This window comes from Syngnathoides biaculeatus, chromosome 11 (genome assembly GCF_019802595.1).
Source record: "Syngnathoides biaculeatus isolate LvHL_M chromosome 11, ASM1980259v1, whole genome shotgun sequence".
NCBI lineage: Eukaryota > Metazoa > Chordata > Actinopteri > Syngnathiformes > Syngnathidae > Syngnathoides > Syngnathoides biaculeatus.
The window spans coordinates 7,260,182-7,282,385 of NC_084650.1; the positions used below are offsets into that span (position 1 = coordinate 7,260,182).

The 22,204-nt window shown below is 43.6% G+C and overlaps 1 protein-coding gene across 3 annotated transcripts in view; it reads right to left on the reverse strand.

Annotated features, from left to right (window-relative positions):
• Positions 1 to 22,204, reverse strand: part of fbxo38 (F-box protein 38) — a 101,784-nt gene that overhangs the window by 72,287 nt on the left and 7,293 nt on the right. For all 3 annotated transcript variants that reach the window (XM_061834580.1, XM_061834582.1, XM_061834581.1), the window contains exons 3-5: positions 19,145 to 19,278; positions 9,483 to 9,646; positions 2,829 to 2,994 (exon numbers count right to left, since the gene is read on the reverse strand). In XM_061834580.1, coding sequence (XP_061690564.1) covers positions 2,829 to 2,994; positions 9,483 to 9,646; positions 19,145 to 19,278 — 464 coding nt within the window. The remainder of the gene's footprint in view (positions 1 to 2,828; positions 2,995 to 9,482; positions 9,647 to 19,144; positions 19,279 to 22,204) is intronic.

A 22,204-nucleotide genomic window follows, 5' to 3' on the forward strand; every position in this document is an offset into this window, starting at 1 on the left:
AGGAATGGGTCCCCCAATCAGAACCTGAGTGGTGTTCTGTCATTGGACTTCTGTGCTCATCAGGGATTGTCCCTAACAAACAACATGTTCAAGCCTAAGGGTGTACTAGGACACCCTGGGTTGCAATTTTATGATTGACTTTGTGGTGGTGTCATCCAACTTCCAGCCGCATGTCTTAGACATTAGGGTTAAGAGAGGGCCAGAGTTATGAACTGATCCCCACCTTGTGCGGAATTAGCTCCAATGGAGAGGGAAGATGCCGGTTCGACGTGGCAGGCCCACATGTATTGTGAAGGTCTGCTGGGAACATCTGGGAGAATCCCATCATAAGCAGTTTCAACTTCAACCTCCGACAGAACTTTGTTCATTTTCCGTGAGAGACAGGATACATTGAGTATGAGTGGACCATGACCCACACCTCCATTGCTGAGGCGGCCGACTGGAGCTGTGGCTGTAAGGCGGTTGTCGCCAGTCATGGGGGCAAACCCCAAACTCGTTGGTGGACACCATGTGTGAGGGATGCCATTAAGCTTAAGGAGTCCTATTGGGCCTTTCTGGCCTGTGGGACTCCCAAGGCTGATAGGTACCGGCTGGCCAAGCGGAATGCGAGTTTGGAATAAGTTTGGTGTGGTCATGGAGAATGACTACAAGATGGGTTCAAGGAAATTCTGGTTCACCATCCTGCGTCTCAGGAGGGTGAAGCAGTGCACCATCAACACTGTGTATAGTGGATATGAAGCACTGCTGACCTTGACTCGGCACATTGTGAGTCAGTAGGGAGAATACTTCAAAGACCTCAATTCCACAGACATGCCTTCCCATGAGGAAGCAGAGTCTGGGTTTTCTGAGGCGTGCTCTCCTATCTCTGGGGTATCTCCCCGGTAAGGTCTAGTGAGGGCTGCTTGAAAGTAAGGTCTGTCAGGAAGTCGAATCTCAGATTAGGAGAGAGGAGTGCAGTTTTCATCCTGGCTGTTGAACAGTGGGCCAGATGTTCACTCTCGAAAAGTTCCTTGAGAGTGCCTGGGAGTTTGTCCAACCAATTTACATGTGTTTTGTGGACTTGGAGAAGGCGTTCGATCAGGTCCCTCGGGAGTGGTTCTAAAAAGGGCTGTTCAGTTCCTGTATGACCGTTGTAAGAGTTTGGTCTGCATTGATGTCAGTAAGTCGAACTTGCTTCCAATGAGCGTTGGACTCTGTCAGGGGTGTCCTTTGTCATTAATTCTGTTCATAACTTTTATGGACAGAATTTCTTGACACAGCAGAGGCATAGGGGAGGTCCGGTTTGATGTCCTCAGTCTTGCATCTCTGCTTTTTGCAGATGTGGTTCTGTTGGCTTCAACAAGCTGTGATCTCCAACTCTCACTGGAGCATTTGGCAGCAAAGTTAGAAGTGCCAGGGATGAAAGTGAGCACCTACAAATCTGAGACAATCTGTATGTCTTCAGTCGAAAAAGGGTGGTTTGCCCCCTTCAGGTCAAGTGATGAGATCCTGTACTAAGTGGAGGAGTTCAAGTATCTTGGGGTCTTGTTTATGAGTAAGGGAAGAATGGAATGAGAGATTAACAGGTGGATTGGAGCAGCATCAGTGGATGTTGCGGACTTTACATCAGTCAGTCATACTCCAAAGTAGGAGCAAAGGCCAAAGCAAAAGCTCTCAATTTACTGGTTGATCTACACTCCTACTCTCACCTTTGGTCACGAGCTGTGTGTTGTGACCGAAAGAACAAGATCCTGGATACAAGCAGCAGAAAATGAGTTTCCTCCTTAAAGATATGGTGAGAAGTTCAGGAAGAGCTCAGAATAGAGCCGCTCCTCCTCCACATGGAGAGGATGCAGATGAGGTGGCTGGAGCATCTGATCCGGATGCTTCCTGGACGCCTCCTTGGTGAGGTATTCTGAGGACGTCCCAGTGGGAGTAGACCCAGGGTACGTTCCAGGACTCACTGGAAGGATTTACGTCTTTTGGCTGGCCTAGGAACGCCTCACGAACCCCCCAGAAGAGCTAGATGAATTGGCTGGGGAGAGGGAAGTCTGGGTGTCCCTGCTAAAGCTACTGCCCCCACGACCCAACCTCAGACAAGCAGTAGAAAATGGATGGATTGATGGATGATTAATATTGGGCAATGCCTGTTGAACATGGGTATAACATTGATAAAGAAAACAGCAGTATGAAAGAGACAAGATGAGAGAAATGAGGAGGCTGATTTCAAATGCATGAAACGTAAAGGCCAGAAGCCCAAGTAACTTTCCAAAATAAGAAAAGTTTTGATGGCACATGAACAGGGAAGATTAGCTGAGTTTCAATGGCAGAACTTGGATGAAATTGGAATGCATTCAGCTGGTTGGCCATTCTATTTTTAATTTTTAAATAATTTAACAATGTATTTTGAATTGCATTAATAAGCTTTACTTTAAATTGTTACAACAGAAAAGGTTATTCTCCAATTGCCTGGCAACCAGTTCAGGGTGTACCCCGTATCCTGTGCGAGGATAGCTGGGACTGGCTGGGGCACTACCGTGCCCCTTGTGAGGATAAGCGGCTCAGAAAATGGATGGATGTAAAAGGTGATTGACAAAGCAGTGATGAATACGACAAGACCATGGTAGCTTCATTCATACTGGCCTCAAGATGTTGTTACACCACGAGTGCGTCTATTCGTATCCATATGTCAGCGTGTGCATTTATCAGCAAAATTACAGAAAATTTTATTTTCAAAGAAAATTAAGGCGAACTGGGGCATGGGTAACTGAAAAAAAACAAAACAAATGGCCTGTCCTGTACAATATGATATTGTAGTATTTTTAGTCGTTTTGGTACACCATACTCACCCACAAGGTGAAGTGTTTGGATTTTTGCAGTAACTGGGATGATTAGTTTATTCTCAGCAGGAATTGGGAACGCCCCATTACGATTCCGGAACTTTCCAAGTATGTGAACCTGTGGCATGTAGTTCCAAATGGCTTCCACCAGTTCAAGGTGGGATGTTTCAACACCCTGAAATACAGGTAAAAATAACACATTTATCTACAAAATTTAGAACAGTACAGCTTTTCTACCCGTACAGTCAGGACCATAAATATTGGGAAGACAACACAATGGATGCATCCGTGGGAATGATTGACAGCTCCCTTTTGACCAAATCAGTGAGCGTCATTTTCAGAACTCTGCCCATGCTACCCACATCCGGGATCTTGTATCCAAAAACTAAGAGAGCGCGTGCTTACTTTGAGCCTCTGAATCGCGAGTGTATAGTCCTGCTTATATCCGATTCGGAAATATGGGAGCACACTAAGACACACCAACCGGCCAGCACATTGCAGACACTTTAACTGGCGATACCGTTTGGGAAACCTTGACATTATGAATACATCCTTCTTGAAAGTAATTGCAATAACTGCAGACTTTTAGCTTCAATCAGGTAAATTGTGGAGGAATTAGAACAGCTTCCCGTGCATCTCATACAGTTTATAGCCATAGGTTTACATACACTGTGCAAAAACACACTTGTTTTTGTCTCACTGTCTGAAGTCAAATGAGACTAAACCTTTCCTGTTTCAGGTCAGTCAGGATCACAAAAATTATTTAATTTTGTTAAACAATAATGACAGGGTCTTTCTTGGAGAATTGTATGTTAATTTCTCCAAGGTCAGAAGTTTACAAAAAGTATTGTCTTTAAAGAACATGGGGAAGTCCAGAAGATGTGGTCATGGCTTTGGAAGCTCCTGATAAGTTAAATTGTGAGTTGATAGGCGACACACCTAGGGATGTATGCCGCATCTCAAACACACTGCTTCCATATTTGAAATCATGGGAAAATCAAAATAAATCGGACAGGAAATGAGAGAAAGAGTCATGGAGCTCTGCAAGTCTGGCTCAGCCTTGGGTACAATTTCAAGTTGCTTGAAGGTTCATTTGTTCAAACAATTATACGTGAGAATAAACATTGTGGGAATGTCCAGACATCACACCACTCAGGAACGAGACCAGCTTTGTGTCCTAGAGATGATCAAAGTTTGGTCCAAAAAGTGTAAATCGACCTCAAAACAAAAGCTAAAGACCTTGTGAAGATGCTGGATGAAGCTGGTAAGAAAGTATCATTATCCACAGTGAAACAAATCCTGCACTGACATGGGGTGAAAGCCATTCACCGAGAAAGAAGTCATTGTTCCTAAAGACACAAAATAAAACAGATTATAGTTTGCAAAAAAAAAACCACCAAGACAAAGATCTTAACTTCTGGAGACATTTCCCGTGGTCAGATAAAAATAAAATGGAGCCGTTTGGCCATAGTTCCAAATGTTATATCTGGAGGGAAAAGGGGGAAGTTGGTAGACCTGACAACATCATACCAACTTTGAACCATGGAGGTGGCATCATCATGTTGTGGGGCGTTTTTGCTGCAGCAGGAAGTTCAGTTCTTCATAAAACAGATGACATCAAGAAGAAAGAATACTACATGGAGATATTAAGGCAACATCTCAAGACATCAGCCACGAAGCTAAAACTTGACCGCAAATGGGATACATGGCAAGATGGTGACACGCACTAATCCAGCGGGTCTTTCTTTGTTCCGCAGCATGGCAATTGTTTACGTGTTTGCTTCCTTGTGTGCTTGAGTTTTCCCAATTAGACCTGATTACTAGGCGACAGGAGCTCATAATTTATGGACTACAAGCCAGTGTGGATATCATGGCTGAGTTCCAGGAGGCGCACAACATCCCCGCGAATATCACGAGACCCCTTCGCTCCCCGTGGATTATTTTCAGGAGTACCACCCTGCCTCAAATCAGATGTCATAATCTCTGTCCCCAAAAGGCGTACTGTGAATTGCTTAAATGATTACTGGTTTATCGCTCGCCCCCCATTGTCACAAAATGCCTGGAGAGACTTGTACTAAGGCACATAAAAACTATGTTATTCCTGACCGTTGACCCCTTTCAGTTAACCTACAGGAAAAAGAGATTAACAGAGGATGCCATGACCATTGCTCTCCAATCAGCATAGGAACACCTACAACACAGGAACTCATATGTCCGGATGGTTTTGTCGATTACAGCTTTGCATGTAATACCATGTTTTTTGATTAGGAAACTGCTTTACCTTGGTTTGAACATACAGCTCTGCTCCTGGATTATGGACTCTCTCACAAACCGCCCCAAACTGTCAGACTCGGCCCTCTTCCTCTATCACTGTGCTGAGCTCTCTTCTGTACCGTCTGTACACCTCTGATTGTACGAGCACTAACAAATGCGAGCACTGAAGGTGCAGGTAGGGGGTCTGGGAGCATGCCCCCCGGCATATTTTTGAAAAAATGGATGGCTGTGGTCCATTCTGGTGATATTTGTGAACAAAATTCAAACAAAAATTGAAAGTAAAATTTCTAAGACCTGACCAAAAAAAAAATTGGGTAGAAGTTCCCCAAGGGCCAAGCCCAGATTTTTTTGCCCCCCATGCCCCTATCACTGGATAGCACAAAATCACATTTGTCATTAAAATATGCTTAAAATATGCCAGTTTATCTCAAGACAAATGAATTAAGTGAACTATTCAGTTCCCTTTTGACAGTTCAGTAAAAAGACATTAAAATTGTCCTTTTTCTCACATTATACATATTACAATATAGATATAGAATATAAATGAAAATATATGCTACAATTTCTACATCGTACAGCAAAACATGTTAAAGAAGTTCATCTGTTGTAAATAATATTAACGTTTAAGTCTCAAACTTGTTACGTCACGTTGTACTGATACACTCGACCACATTGCTCACTATCTTAGATATATATCTAGTAATCCAAATAGTATAATGAATTTCCTTTAATATATACACATACACACACAAACACACACACACACACATACGCACACACGCAGGTGTGGTCAGTAATGCCTGCATATAAATTGCGGGTGTGATTAGGGATGGCTTTAACATAATTTACTGGATTAACATAACATAACTGTAAATTAAAAATAAAATAAACATACATAACTAAAATAGAAAACAAAAATTTCAAACTCAAAAATTATCATTTCTAATTTTAACTGATACTAGTAGAACATGATATAAAACGGTATTTAAATTTTTTCATCAATAAAAATTCTTGATCTGACAAACTTTATCTGAAGAAAAGTTAAATGAACTGGCCTGTCAAGGAATAAACATGAACGGTCTATACCCGTAATGTTTTGAAAATGCTGAAAGTTTAGTTCAACATAATTGGCGTACGTGGCAACAAGCTAGCGATACATTGGAACAAACATTCCTGTCGCCCACCGTAACGTGTTGTTGTGAGGGGGGGGGAGCACACATCGCCGGGATTGCCGTAAATAGGATGCTGGCTTGCTAGAACGCGACTTTATGTACGTCGACGTATTGGCCACACCTGAATCAAGTGACGAGGTGGATGATAGTCTAACATCTAACGTCGGGGGTCACGCCGTCACATTGCCCCAAAATGTTAAACCCAAGTCATGCAGTTCAAATGAAATGCTACTTGATACACAGGAAATCTATGTAAACCTTCGACCTTGAAGAAAGTAATATAAAATTCTCGGAAAAATTATCTCCCTCATCATTGTGGCATTGAACAAAATTGAATAATTTTGGTGATGCTGACAGACCAGAAAAAGGAGTGGTTTAGTCTGATTTGACTTCAGACAGTGAGACAAAAAATGTTTTTGCGGTGTATGTAAACTTCTGGCTTAATCTGTAATGCCTCCCACTTTTAAAAGACTAAAAGTAATGGGACAAATTAACAATCATAACTCAAACTTTCACTTTTTAATACTTTGCTGCATAGTCTTTGCAGTCACTTACCGCCTTAAGTCTAGAATGCAAACATTATCAGAAATTATCCCTGGTGATGCACTGCCAGGGCTCTAATGCAACAGTTTTCAGTTCTTGCTTGTTCCTGGGACATTTTCCTTTCAGTTTTGTCCTCAGCAGGTAAAATTAATGCTCATTCAGATCCAGGTCGGTTGATCAAGTTTGACCATTGCATAACATTCCTCCTTTGCCTTAAAAAAATGTTTTAGTTGCGTTCGCAGTAAGCTTCAGGTCGATCGATACTGTGAAGCGTTGTCCAATGACAGGGTTCATACTCAGTCGGACCCAAAAAATTTAAGGGCTTTTTAGGGCCCTTCTTAGGGGCTGACACGAAAAATTTAGGGCTGACACGGAAAAAATTTAGGGCCGACACGAAAAATTTAGGGCCATCGTGGGAAATCAAGAGTAAGGAAAAAAGACTCACCCAATGGTGCCATCGGCTGTTCTTGGTTCATTAAAGGTTCCAGTACCTCAGTACCTGTGACAGTGATCACCTGTCGCCCCTTCTGGTAGTTCTCATTGATATGACCATTGTCAACGTCTTCACATAACAGTATACAGAAAAACTGATTCTAACTACAATTGCAACTATATACACAAATGTCTTCTACTGATGTCTGTCTTAGCACCCCTATTCTAGCTCCTTGAGCCTACCCAGTGTCTCCTCTATTTGCTGCTGCAGAGGTGACAAAGAGGCTCTCTTGTCCTTTGCTCTGCCTCTGAGTGCATTGGGCTCGGTGATAAACCTCAGCTTCCTCTTTTCTTCTGCCTGCTCACACAGCCTGTCAGCCTTCTCAATAAGCGTAGATATGTCAGTCTCTATTCTGGCTTTTTTGGCTTTGAGGCAGTAGAGATGAAAAGTGGGCAGCGATGCCAAATGTAGCCAGGTACGAAGTCTTCCTTTCCCCACAGTGGTAGTTTTTAGCAATGTCACTATCTGGAAAAATGACTGCAAACACTTTCGAATTATTTTCACAAGATTTGTAACTGTAATGGCTGCAGATCACTTTTAAAGTCCACACGATCCCTGCCTTTAACGAGTCCGTCTTTGTGTATTGAACTACGTTCATAGAGCCTGACTTCTGGCTGGTTGAAGTCGATGGGTGGACAACTGTAGGTGCGCATGCACTGCTAGTACCACTGCCTGAAGTTGATGCTTCACTATCTTGATATTTTAGAAACAGATTCATACCAACGGAAGATGAGAGAGTCTTCGCCAAATCGGCATGTCTCCTTTTTTTCCGGTGCTCTGCTTGCACAGTTGGCAGTAAAACATGTGCCGATCTTTTGCATCTCGACACACCCAGCTTCCAAACTCCTTACTTTCAACCCAAGCATCTTGAAAAATGCACTTCCCCATGATACAAGTTGGATCGATGAAAGACGTAACGAAGACGAAGTGAAATGCCGACTCACGGAAACGAACAATGGAATATCAACGAAAAGATGGCGACTCGTTGTCAACACGGTGACTTCCGTTGACAATTTCCGGCTGTTTCAGACGCCAGACGGATCGCTATTTTTTTTAAAATAAAAGATTTTTTTTTTTTTTTGGGAGAATTTTGGCGTTAGAGGTCCTCCCTTTGATTTTTTATAATTTAAGGCCTTTTTAGGGGCTTGACCGGTTTTCGCGGATTTTAAGGACGTTTATGAGCCCCTAAACGCACCTTTGAAAATTTAGGGGTTTTTAGGGACTTTTAGGAATGCGTGCGAACCCTCAATGAGTTCTGAAGCATTTGGCTGAGTATGAGCAAATATTGCCAGAAACACAAATTCATCTTAATGGATTTGTCAGAAGTCAAAACATCAATAAACAGATGTTTGTTGTCGGCATCAATATTGTGCATAGCCTGTGTCAGAAAAGTTCCAGAACTAGTCACAAAAAATACATTTTATAGCCAAACCACAACTTAGTATCCTGGATTCCAATACAAATTCTTAGCCTTCTCGCTCTTTTCTTGCAAACTGATTACAAACCAAAGGCTGTATTGTCTGTTTGTAAACATGCTGGAGGATTATTTGGCACACATTGAAGGGGAAAAAAAATTGATCTGAAATGTAGCGTTTGTGACGCCAGTCTTGGAGGTTTTCTAACACCTTATACATCTTCCACACCAAGGATATTCTGTACAGAAAATGGACTTAATATTTTAAGCTAACCACATAGAGACAGAGTGAAAAGTGGGGGGAATGGTGCATCACTGCCACTCCCGTGGAGAAAACAAAGACCGTGCATTTATGTGTACATGCGCAGTGATGTCAAAAGAGGCCAGGATTGGTCAAACCAACTGTCAATCAATAAACGTGCACGATCGTGTTTTTTGGAAGGGGGGCATGCAGTCATATGATCAACCAAAACTGCCTCGGCAATCAACGCATTGGGAATCCCTGCACTATGAGTTATAGTGACTTGCTAAGTAGCCATAAAATTCCAGCCAATGTGCTCTAACTGAAAGAGAGTTAATGGGAGATATTTTTTCACCAATTTTAGTCAAACCTTATTGACATGAATAAGTCACACCCTTAAGACTAATTTCTAACATTAGTAATTATATTTCGAAATTCAACAAGGAAATATTATGCTAATGGAAATTAGAGCTTGGCAGTGGCATCAGAACTAGGGATCAGTCACTGTCATACATTGCATACTGACCAGCAAACTGGGACAGGCTTGTAGTGCCTCCACGACACCAGGTATACTGAATGCCTCATAACCTCGGACTCGTCTCCTCTCAAGGTATCGGGGGTGGAGGCCATATAGCTGCTCCAAATCAGGCATCTTCTTCAAAAGGAGCAAGAAGCTGCTATCTGTAAAACCTGAAGCAGAAAAATTAATAAAAACATTCCAAATCTGCGCTGTGTTTCATAGTCATCTTGGGACTCAAGCATACAAGAAATGACTTGCTAACAATTAGAGTTTCTTCCAGACTTTTTTTGGACAACCATCACCGATTCGCTGAATCTTTTCCCAAAGTTACTCATAGAGAGCGCCATGCCGTAGACAGTGCAGAGGCTCACAAGCCAGTACAAGTTCAAGTTGAAGTCCGCAGGAGGAGACATAAACTGGCGCTTTCATTGATTCATCTTACAAATATAAGCAGCGCGCAAAATGTCAGACGAGGGAACATAACACATTAGACGACCACAATACCACGATTAAACAAGCCAATTACACAATTCCCAGCACTCCCCAAGGCTCCTCTGATCACTGCTGAATCTACTTAATACCTACATACAGGCATGTACTTAAGTGTCCTTTGCCTTTTGGGGAGAGAGCGGAAAAATAACAATAGACCACCGCTTATAGACCTCGTGCACGTGACGTCACCATTTTCACGGCGCCATATTGCCAGTCAAAAGGAGCTGCTCGACAGTGTGGGGGACATTGAACCGGAGCAGAATATTCACAATTCCCGAGACTTGTTGTGCTGTTGGTTGTTACAACAAATGAGAGAGATATTCAAAGAGATCATTCTATGGAATACCAGCTGAAAAGACAAGAAAAGATCGATGGATTTCGGCAATTAAATTTGATGGATGGTGCCCAACGAAATACACATGACTGTGTACTGATCACTTCATTTCAGGTAGGAATTATTCTTCTCAATCTCAGTTTCCCAAGAAGTATTTATAATCATTTGAGAACAATGCGTTCAAAAAAACAAAACGAAAACAAAACGACAGGGAGTCATCTCCAACGTACATGAAGCGTGTTCTTTGGGAAACATCTCCCCGAAATACTTTTTTTCCCCCTAAAATGCATTGTTCTAAAATGAGTCCAATGCGTATTTAAAAAAAGAAAATAAACTGTCGGTCATACAGAGGTTTACCGAGGTTCAAGTGTCGCCGCAACGTGCTTATGTGTACGGGGGCTGAAGCCTATCCCAGGGGTTTATTTTCTTTTTTTAAATACGCATTGGACTCATCTGAGAACAATGTATATTTAATGTGTGGCCGCAGCACGCTTTGTGTACGGAGGAGCCAACTCGTCTTTTGTTTTCCCAATCATAGATAATCAACGCGAGATTGTGTAAAACCAGAGGTCATTTATTTAAATATCGGTATTTGTATTCAAAAAAATCTTTCTGGGTGTACCACTATGTGGCATTTACTCTTGATTGAGAAAGGATCCAGCAACAAAGTATTGGTATGCGTCCTGACTTTTCTACGCCTTCAAACTCTTCCGTGTAAATCTCGACGACTTACCAGATAGATGTGTAGATCCATTTGTTCAAGACAAGCAGAAGCGGATTAATAGTCCAATTTCTTATCGGCGAAAACATCGACTTCAGCATTAAATATAGGTCCTCTATGCCAAGTGCCTCTCATTTTTCCACGTATCTTCGTTTATCAACTTCTAAATTATTAACGGTATCGGACAAAACTCTGGGCTTCGTGCTATTAGACATTTTCCTGTCGTCGCCAACCGACTTAGCATTGAAGAATGGTTTGTTTGACCGACACGTCCACCCAATGACATGAATTGATGACGTAGGTGCACGAGCTCTATACCACAATTAAACACGCCGATTAAGACAATTCCCGCCGCTCCCTGAGGCTCCTTTGATCACTGCTTAATCTACTTAATACCTACAAACAGACTTAAGGGAACACTCTGTCCAAACGAATAGGAATGGGAGCACACATTAAAAGTTAGTAGACGAGGGTTCAGTGTTTCTTTTAATGCCAGAGTTATCCACAGATTTCACCAAGAAACATCTCTAAATTGGAAAAATATCGAAATTCCTCTCTTGCTCAGACATTCCAATGAGCACGGCTGGAAAACTGACAGCCAATTAGTGTTTGCCATGCCTGCAGTGCTTCCTGTTCTGACCACCCTTTGCTCGTGGATACATTTCACTGAACAGAGAACGTACACTAGCTGGCATTTTGTGGGCGATTTTTGTGAAAAATAATTACAAACAATACAAGAATAGCATGATGTACAATGTTCAAGCCTGTGCGCTTGAGCCAAAATACCCACAGCCAGCACTTGACGTGTTGGAGAGGGGGCGTGGCACTAACGATGAACAATAACAGTCCCACTATATGGACCGCGGAGATTTTATGCTTTTCTGAGGAGTTGGTTTCGATGTAGATATTATACAGCAAGCGTGGCCAGACTCCCCCCCAAACCCCAAATTGTACTTTTCAAGCAGTCAGCCTCTTGCGAACGCCTGGCGGTGGGGGTTGGAGGGAGGGGGTTGCACGCGCAGATTGCCGGAAATAGTAACCAGGACGTGTTGTGTGCTCAGAGCCAACAAAGCGAGTATTACACAAGTCGATGCTCTGTGTTATCACTACTCCCGCCATTGAGCAAACAAAACAAAAATAACAATGTTCAAGCGTTTGAGCCAGAATACACACAGGCGCAAGTCGACGTGTTGGATTGGGGCGTGGTGCTGACGATGAACAATAACAGTCCCATTATATGGACCGCGGAGATTTAAAGCTTTTCTGAGGAGTTGGTTTTGATGTAGAGAATGTACAGCAGGCGTGGCCAGGCGTTTTTTATCCCCCCCCAAGTTGTACTTTTCAAGCACACAGCTTCTCGCATTCGTCCGATGGGGTGGATGGCGGGCGGTGGGTTAGGGCAGTTTGCATGCCTGCATTGCTGTAAATAGTAACCGGGAGGTGTTGTGTGCTTACACGTATATATCCATCCATCCATTTTCTTAGCCGCATGATGGTCGCTGGAAAGCTGAAGCCTATCTCAGCTGTCAACGGGAAGGAGGCACGAGTACACACACGCAGACACAGGGAGAACATGCAAACTTCGGACACAGAGGTCCGGGATTGAACAGCTGTGCCACCGTGCCGCCTCATAAAGTATGTTGTTGCTTATACAGTACTAGCACGAGAGGCTATAACTCAGCGGCTAATAACCAGGAATGATTAGATGTGTGCAAATTTCCCTGGCAGGTATACGAGCCTCAATTGTGATAGCCACATCTTTATCCTGTCAGGTTAACCACAGAGGAAGTGAAAGAAGGACAAATTTGGGAGCGTTTTCTCAGCTTTGTTGCACAACATGTCGGCATCTTGGCTTAGCTAGAACGAATGATCTATAATGCTAAGCACAGGTGACGTCAAGGGGCAATTGAAAATTCAGCGAGCATCCAATATGAATTCATAGATACAGTAAAGAAAATGAGTATTTGAACACCTTGCTATACTGCAAGTTCTCACACTTTGAAATCATGGAGGGGTCTGAAATTTTCATGGTCGGTGCATGTCCACTGTGAGAGAGAATCTAAAAAGAAAAATCCAGAAATCACAACGTATGACTTAACGATTTATTTGTGTGATACAGCTGCAAATAAGTATTTGAACACCTGTCTGTCAGCTAGAATTCTGCCCCTCAAAGACCTGTTAATCTGCCTTGAAAAGTCTACCTCCACTCCATGTATTATCCCGTATCAGATGCACCTGTGTGAGGTCATTAGCTGCATAAAGAAATCTGTCTACCCCATACAATCATTAAAATTCAAACTTGTAACATGGCCCAGACCAAAGAGCTGTCCAAAGACACCAGAGAGAAAATTGTACAAATCCACACAGCTGGAAAAGCCGGAGAAATTGCCAAGTACCTTGGTGAAAAAAGGTCCACCGTTGGAGCAATCATATGGAAAATGGAAGAAGCTAAACATAACTGACAATCTCAATCAGAGTGGAGCCCCATGCAAGATATCACCTCATGGGGTCTCAATGATCCTGAGAAAGGTGAGGAATCAGCCCAGGATTACACAACAAGACTTGGTCAATGACCTGAAAAGAGCTGGGACCACCGTTTCAAAGGTGACTGATAGCAATACACAAAGATGTCAATTTTTGAAATCATACATGGCACGGAAGGTTCCCCTGTCAAGACCTGTCTTAAGTTTGCCAACGACCATTTGGATGATACAGAGGAGTCGAGAGAGAAAGTTTTGTTGTCAGATGAGACCAAAATAGAACTTTTTGGTTATAATTCCACTAACCGTGTTTGGAGGATGACGAATGATGAGTTCCATCCCAAGAACACCATCCCTACTGTGTAGCATGGGGGTGGTAGCATCATGCTTTGGGGGGGTTCTGCACATGAGACAGGACGACTGCACTATATTATGGAGAGGATGAGCCATGTACAGTGAGGAAAATAAATATTTGAACACCCTGCTATACTGCAAGTTCTCCCACTTATAAATCATGGAGCGGTCTCAAATTTTCATCGTAGGTGCATGTCCACTGTGAGAGAGATCTTCTAAAGAAAAAAATCCAGAAATCACAATGTATGATTTTTTAACAATTTATTTGTGTGATACTGCTGCAAATAAGTATTTGAACACCCATCTATCAGTCTATAACTGGTATAGCCATTATTTGCAATTACAGAGGCCAAACGTTTCCTGTAGTTGTTCACCAGGTTTGCACACACTGCAGGAGGGATTTTGGCCCACTCTTCCACACAGATCTTCTCGAGATCAGAAAGGTGTCTGCGCTGTTGCTGAGAAACACGGAGTTTTAGCTCCCTCTAAAGATTTTCTACTGGGTTTCGTCTGGAGACTGGCTAAACCATGCCAGAACCTTGATATGCTTCTTACGGGGCCAATCCTTGGTTTTCCTGACTGTGTGCGTCGGGTAATTGTCATGTTGAAAGACCCAGCAACGACCCATCTTCAATGCTCTGACTGAGGGAAAGAGGTTGTTCCCCAAAATCTCAGAATACATGGCCGCAGTCATCCTCTCCTTAATACAGTGCTGTCGTCCTGCCCCATGTGCAGAAAAACATCCCCAAAGCTTCACAGTAGGGATGGTGCTCTTGGGATGGAACTCATCATTCGTCATCCTCTAAACATGGTGAGTGGAATTATGACCAAAAAGTTCAATTTTGGCCTCATCTGACCACAAAACATCCTCCCGTAACTCCTCTCTATCATCCAAATGGTTAATGGTAAACTTAAGACGGGCCTTGACATGTGCTGGTTTAAGCAGGGGAACTACAGGAAACGTTTGTAATTCCAAACAAAGGCTATTGTACCAAATATTAACATTGGTTTTCTCAGGTGTTCAAATTCTTATTTGCAGCGGTATCACACAAATAAATCGTAAAAAAAAAATCATACATTGTGATTTCTGGATTTTTCTTTTTAGATTATCTCTCTCACAGTGGACATGCACCTTCTTCTTTTCCTTTCGGCTTGTCCCGTTAGCATGTCATCTTTTTCCATCTAAGCCTATCTCATGCATCTTCTTCTCTAACACCCACCGTCCTCATGTCCTCCCTCACAACATCCATCAATCTTTACTTTGGTCTTCCTCTCACTCTTTTGCCTGGCAGCTCCATCTTCAGAAGCCTTGTACCAATATACTCACTCTCTCGTCTCTAAATATGTCCAAACCATCTAAGTCTGCCCTTCATCCTCGCGGAGAATCTTCTGTCGCATAGATCACCAGACACCTTCCGCCAACTGTTCCACCCCGCTTGGATCTGTTAATTCAATTCTTTACCACACTCACCATTGCTCTGTATTGTTGACCCAAAGTATTTGAAGTCATCCACCCTCGCTATCTCTTCTCCCTGGAGCTTCACTCCTCCTCTTCAGCCCCTCACGTTCATGCACATATATTCTGTTTTACTTCGGCTAATCTTCATTCCTCGCCTTTCCAGTGCGTGCTTCCATCTTTCAAATTGTTCCTCCACCTGGTCCTTGCTTTCACTGCAGATAACAATATCATCCGCAAACATCATAGTCCAAGGGGATTCGTGCCAGGGAGAGTAAACATAAGCAGCATGTCTAACTCTCTGCGCTACGTTACCCAGACTGTGTTGCTAACTGAAGCACTGGTGGTGGACAGTGTTTGCAATTATGAATGTACCCTTTTAACAGCCGGAGGGGGACGGTGTCAGGTAAACTAGGAAGTAGAAGTAAGATGAGCAGCATACCGTGTGCTTCCGTGTTTAAAAAAAAAAAAAAAAAAAAAAAAAAAAAAAAACATCAGGCTGTGCTTCACTGGGCTGAATCGGTTTTCATTACCACTGTGCGACAAGTGCGCAATTGCATTGGTCAAGACTACACAAAATAAGTGCCGTCTTTCAATATCTATTTATCAATGTATTTCTACAAATTTTACGCGTGTGATTTTTCGCGCTCGACTGTGCATATTTGCGAGTGCGATGGCACACCCGTCAAATCACAATGACTGCAAATGGCCCCATAAAGTGTCTCGTATACAACAAGCGTCTTCATTGGTCAAATGTGTTTCACATTCAACCAGTCAACTGACGCGTATCGAATTTTCCGCCTCGCTTGCAAAAGTCGGATAGGAAAATGAATTCCCCCGACATTCATTCAAGCAACAACGCTTCTTTTTTTTTACTTTTACCATTATTATCGAGAGTAAACAAGCAGCATGTCTAACTCTCTTTGCTCTCTGTTGCCAAGACTGTGTTGCTAACAAAAAACACTGGTGGTGTTTGTAATTATGAGTGTACCCCTTTAAGAGCCGGAGGCGGGCGGAGTCAGGTAAACTAGCAGGAGACCATGTGCTTTCATGTTAAAAAAAAAAAAGAACTAAGGCTGTGGTTCACTGGGCTGGATTGGTTTTCATGTGCAATGAGAATGTGCGACAAGTGCACAATTGCATTGGTCAAGACTAGACAAAATAAGCAACGTCTTTCAACATCTATGTACGTAACAAATTTTTTGCGCATGATTTTTCATGCTCGACTGAGCAAACCTGCAAGTGTGATGGCGCGGGAGTGCTATCGCGCCTGTCAAATCACGGTGACTGCTGCAGACTTAAGTTTAAGTTCATTTTCTCTCTTACTAATGTACACACAGCTCCCCCATATTGATAGAATAAAATGGAATTTGTTAAAATTTTGCAGATTTCTTAAAAAAGAAAAACTAAAATACTGCACTTTTGCAGACTCGGGTGATGGTCTCCCTTTTTAAGATAGGGGACCGGAGGGTGTGTTTCAACAACAGGGGAATCACACTTCTCAGGCTCCATTCACAGGTGCTGGAAAGGTGGGCCTGTCAGGAAACCGAAGGAGCAATGTGTCTGGAATTGGAACAGTGGACCAGCTCTACACGCTCAGCAGGGTCCTCAAGGGTGCATGGGTGTTTGTTCAACTACTCAAGTGTGTTTTGTGGACTTGGAGAAGGCATTCGACCATGGAGTCCTGTGGTGGGTACTTTGGTAGTATAGAGTACCGAACCTCCTAATATGGGATGTTTGGTCTCTCTGCAGCCGGTGTTACAGTTCGGACAATTCTGTTCATAACTTTTATGGACACAATTTCTAGGCACAGCTGAGGTGGTTCTATTGACTTCATCAAGCCATGGTCTCCAACTCTCAATGGAACACTTCGCTGTAAAGTGTGAAGTGTTTGGGATGAAAAATAGCACCTCTAAATCTAAAACCAGTGTCCTCACTCAGAAAAGGGTGCAGTGTCCTTTCCACGTTGGGGATGCGACAGGTGGATCTGTGCAGCGTCTGCAGTAATACTGACTTTGTACCCATCTGTTGTGGTAAAGAAGAAGCTAAGCTAAAAGGCGAAGCTCTCAATTTTCCAGTCAATCTACTTTCCTACCCTCGTGTCTGGTCACAACCGCCTGACCGAAAGAACAAAATCCCGGATACAAGAGGCCGAAAGGAGCCAATACCTGTCCCTCTTCGAGGGGCTCAGAGTAAAGCCACTCATCCCCCACACTGAGAGGATACAGATGAGGTGGTTCGGGAATTTAATTAGGATTTCCTTTCTTCCTGGCATGTCCCACCGGGAGGAGATGTCGGGGACGACCCAGGACATGCTGTATTTTGGCTGGCGCGGGAACACCTCCGATCACCCCAAAGAGCTGGATGAAGTGGCTAGGGAGAGGGAAGTCTGGGATCCTCTGCTAAAGCTACTACCCCCGCAACCCAGCTTCATATAAGCAGAAAAAAAATGGATGGATGGTTGAATGAAAAATCTGAAGAAATTTGGGGTGCTCTGTGTAAGGAATTTAAAAAAATTAACTTCTTCGAGGGTGCATGGGAGTTCGCCTATCGAGTCTACATGTGTTTTGCGGAGTTGGAGAAGGCGTTTGATTGTTTCCCCTCTGGGAATCCTGTGGTGTTGTTTTTTGGGAGTATGGGGTACCAAACCCGCTGATATGGCCTGTTCTGTCCGTGTACAACCGGTGTAAGAGTTTGGTCCGCATTGCCAGCAATAAGTCAGACTCATTTCCAGTGACAGTTGGACTCCGCCAAGGCTCCCCTTTGTCACCAATTTTGTTCATAACTTTTATGGACAGAATCTCTAGGTACAGCCGAGGCATAGAGGGTGTCTGGTTTGGTGGCATCAGCATCGCATCTCTGCTCTTTACAGATGATGTGGATCTGTTGGCTTCATCAAGCTGTGATCTCCAACACTCATAGGAGTAGTTCGCAGCAAAGTGTGAAGCGGCTGGGATGAGAATCAGCACCTCCAAATTTGAGACCATGGTCCTCAGTTGGAAAAGGCTGGCGTGCCCTCTCAGGGTCAGGAATGAGATGCTGCCCCAAGTGGAAGACTTCAAGTATCTTGGGCTCTTGTGCACAAGTGAGGGAAGAATGAAGTGGGAGATCGACAGTTTGATCGGTGCAGCATCTGCAGGGATGCAACTTTGTATCGGTCCATTGTGGTAAAGATGGAGCTAAGTCGAAAAGCAAAGCTCTCAATCTACTAGTTGATCTACCCTCACCTATACTACCCTCACCTTTGGTCATGAGCTCTGGGTCGTGAAATATGAGTTTTCTCGGGAGGGTGTCCGGGCTCTCCCTTAGCGATAGAGCGCTCTCCCTTAGGGATAGAGCGCTCTCCCTTAGAGATAGAGCGCTCTCCTTTAGAGATAGGGTGAGAGGCTCTGTCATCGGGGGTTGGGCTCAGTGTCGAGCCGGTGCTCCTTCGCATTGAGAGGAGCCAGATGAGGTGGCTGGGAATTCTAATCTGGATGCCTCACAGACGCCTCCCTGGTGATGTGTACCGGGCACGTCCCATGCTAAAGAGACCCAGGGGACGACCCAGGACACGCTGGAGAGACTATGTCTCTCAGCAGGCCTGGGAACGCCTTGGGATCCCTCCAGAAGAGCTCGAAGAAGTGGCTGGGGAAAGGAAAGTCTGGGTATCCCTGCTGAAGCTACTTCCCCCGCGACCCGGAGAAGCGGTTGAAGATGGATGGATGGATGGAAAAAATTAACTTAAATGATTTGAGCAAACGACAAAATTTAGTTGTCAATAGCTGTTAAACAGTCAGTTTTACTATTGCAATGAATGTACCTTTCGTGACTTTGTTCGGAAGGGCTTACCTGAGGGCATATATTCCCACCAGTGACCAGCACAAAGATCCACTACTTTGATCACTCGCAAGTAGAGAGTGACAGCTTCTCTGAGCTTGCTGGACAGACACTCCATGCATATGATGTCCTTCATTGGAAGGTACCTAGAAAATAAGGCATGACTTTAGAATTCCTGGCAACAATTGAGAAGGGTTCCAATTACAAACACTGCATAATAAATAACCAAACTTAAAACGTCTTGTAATTTCACTCATCAGCCATTATTAATGAATTTCACAATTTTTTTTGTTTGTTTCTAAATGGTGTAGGCTTCTGTAAGAGGATTAATGGAATTCTTGGCTGTGAATTTCAAGCGTGTTTTTTTGAAATATAAAATGAGTGTAAGGCGGTACGGTGGGGCAGCTGGAAAGCGTTGGCCTCACTGTTCTGAGGTCCCGGGTTCGATCCCAGACCCACCTGTGTGGAGTTTGCATGTTCTCCCCGTGCTTTTGTGGGTTTCCACTGGGCACTCTGGTTTTCATCCAACATCACAAAAACGTGCAAAATTAATTGGACACTCTAAATTGCCCCTAGGTGTGATGGTCAGTGCGGCTGTTTGTCTCTATGTGCCCTCCGATTGGTTTGAAACCAGTTCAGGGTGGACCCCGCCTCCTGCCCGTTAACAACAGGGATAAGCGCCAGCATTCCCTGTGACCCTTGTGAGGATAAGCGGCTAAGAAAATGGATGGATGGATGCATAATGAGTGTATAATGACGCGGCTCAGTGGTGCAGCTGTTCTGGGGTCCAGGGTTCAATCCCAGCGCTCTCTGTTTCTATGTTCCCCCCGTGTCTGCGTGGGGTTTCCCTGGGCACTCTGGTTTCCTCCCACGTCCCAAAAACATGCAACATTAATTGGACACTCTAAATTTCCCCTAGGTGTGATTGTGAGTGTGACTTGTCTGTCTCCATGTGCCATGCGGTTGGCTGGCAAGAAGTTCACGGTGTATCCAGCCTCCTGCCCGTTTGAGAGCTGGGATAGCTTCCAGTACTCCCGGAACACTTGTGAGGAAAAGCAGCAAAAGAAAATGGATGGATGGTTGGATGGAGTGTATAATAGGCAGTGTAGTGGACGACTGGTTTGAGCACAGTTCAAGCTTCTTTTTTTTTTTTTTTTAAAACAATGAGGAATTTTCTGCAATATAAGGTGGAGTACATGGCGCACCTACAATCAATGGTCTATTTGAAAACTGTTTTCATATATATGGCGCACCACATTATACGTTTCTGCCATCCACACAGAACAATTTCCAGAGATCAGTTCACATGCCAGACCTTTGGGGGCTGATGTATTGCTCTAACAATAACAAGAGAAGAAGCCTGGGCCAGCCTGAGGTGTGTTCTTCATGTTTAATGTATTTTTAAAAGCAGTGTGACGGCATGCAGTGCAATCTAACATACATCACGGGGTAATCTGCTTGAATTTTACTTACATGAAGTCTTGTATGTTTTTTTTTTTTTTTTAAATAAAAGGTCTGTTCCAAATATCAAACTGGTGTTTGTGCCTTGGTTCTCCTCGCTACGTGTCCGTATCATATCTGTGAATCTAAACTCTGCCGCTCAGTCTTGAATGTCTGAGGCGCTCAGGGTTTTGTGTTGAAATGACAATAAAATAGCAGTTGTTACAAAACATTCACTGTGTCAAGCATTCTGACAACTCTGTTCAATCTCAAAATGAATAAACAGCTGTTATTTTGTTTTTACCAAGGTAATGTCAGTGACGTAGTACTTTCGGGACACAGTTTATCGTTTGACAACACCAGGGTACAATAGGTAGTGTAACTTTTTTTATTCTTCTACGTAGTGGAGGGGGAATTTTCCCACGATTCAGTAGACACGGAAAAGAAACAGTCCGATACTGTTATGGTAAATGAAACATTAGTGCAATCACAATATAGTAACTTTCAAGTGCAAAGCAATAACAAAATAACAATAACTTAAAGGGTCACTGTCATGAAGTGCATGATTTTTAGTATGTTAATACTGAAAAAATGGCAGCAGACATGGACGCATGCATTTTTTCACCACAAAACATGATTTTGACATATACAACTTTTTGTAACTCCTGCCATGAAAATCCTCTCAAGGGATTTGTTTTTGAGAAGAAGCAGGAAGTGACGTACATGGCGGGATAATAGTTTCGGCGAAAGCTGTGCGTCGGGCTCACAGACAGCGGCGGCTCTGAAGAACGCTGCCGACAATGCCGCACTCAGCCACATGCAACGACAACACCGTAAAGCGCCCCGGCTCAACGGTGTTGTTAATTGCGGACAGAGAAAGCTATGAACAACACCCTAAAGCAGCCCAGCTAGGCTCCATGATAACCCACCTTGACGCCGAAAATGAGCCACACCGGCCGGCTGCGATGAGCCGCAATGGCTCATCTCCGCCGCGGAAGTGAATCGGATGGGAGGCGGTTGGCCGTAATCGCATATCATCTGAATATGGCTCAAAACAATAGTGTATTATTGCCCCGGTAACTTCACTTGGTTGTGTGATGTTCTCTTCGAAAAGAGCTTCCGTGCCAGAAGGGGCGTGTTCGTCTCCCATAATAGGGTCCACCGCGTGTTTTCATTGGCAAATGTCCGGGTGACGTCATGAACGGAATGCAGCCAATATGGCGACCACTTGGATGTCGTAGAATGACGCTTCTGCAACTTTGCGCATGGATAACGCGCTCTACGCTCATATTTATTTTTCGTATAGACATTGAAGTGAATAATGTTATATGTATTTCATTACAATATCTATTTTAGAATGTTTGTAGGGATGACACTTAACCTTTAACTTTGTTTAAATGTTGATGTCCATATTCACATTATGAGCAACCTTGTTCAGGTTAGCTTTTGAGAAAATTGAAGTGCCTTGTAGTGCTGAAAATACAGTATATATAGGGCGGTGGGATGGAGGACGGGTTAGAGCATCTGTCTCACAGTTCCAAGGACTGCGGTTCAAATGCCAGACCCCCTGTCTGAAGTTTGCCTGTTCTCCCCATGTTTGTTTGCATGGATTTTCTTCAGGCACTCTGGTTT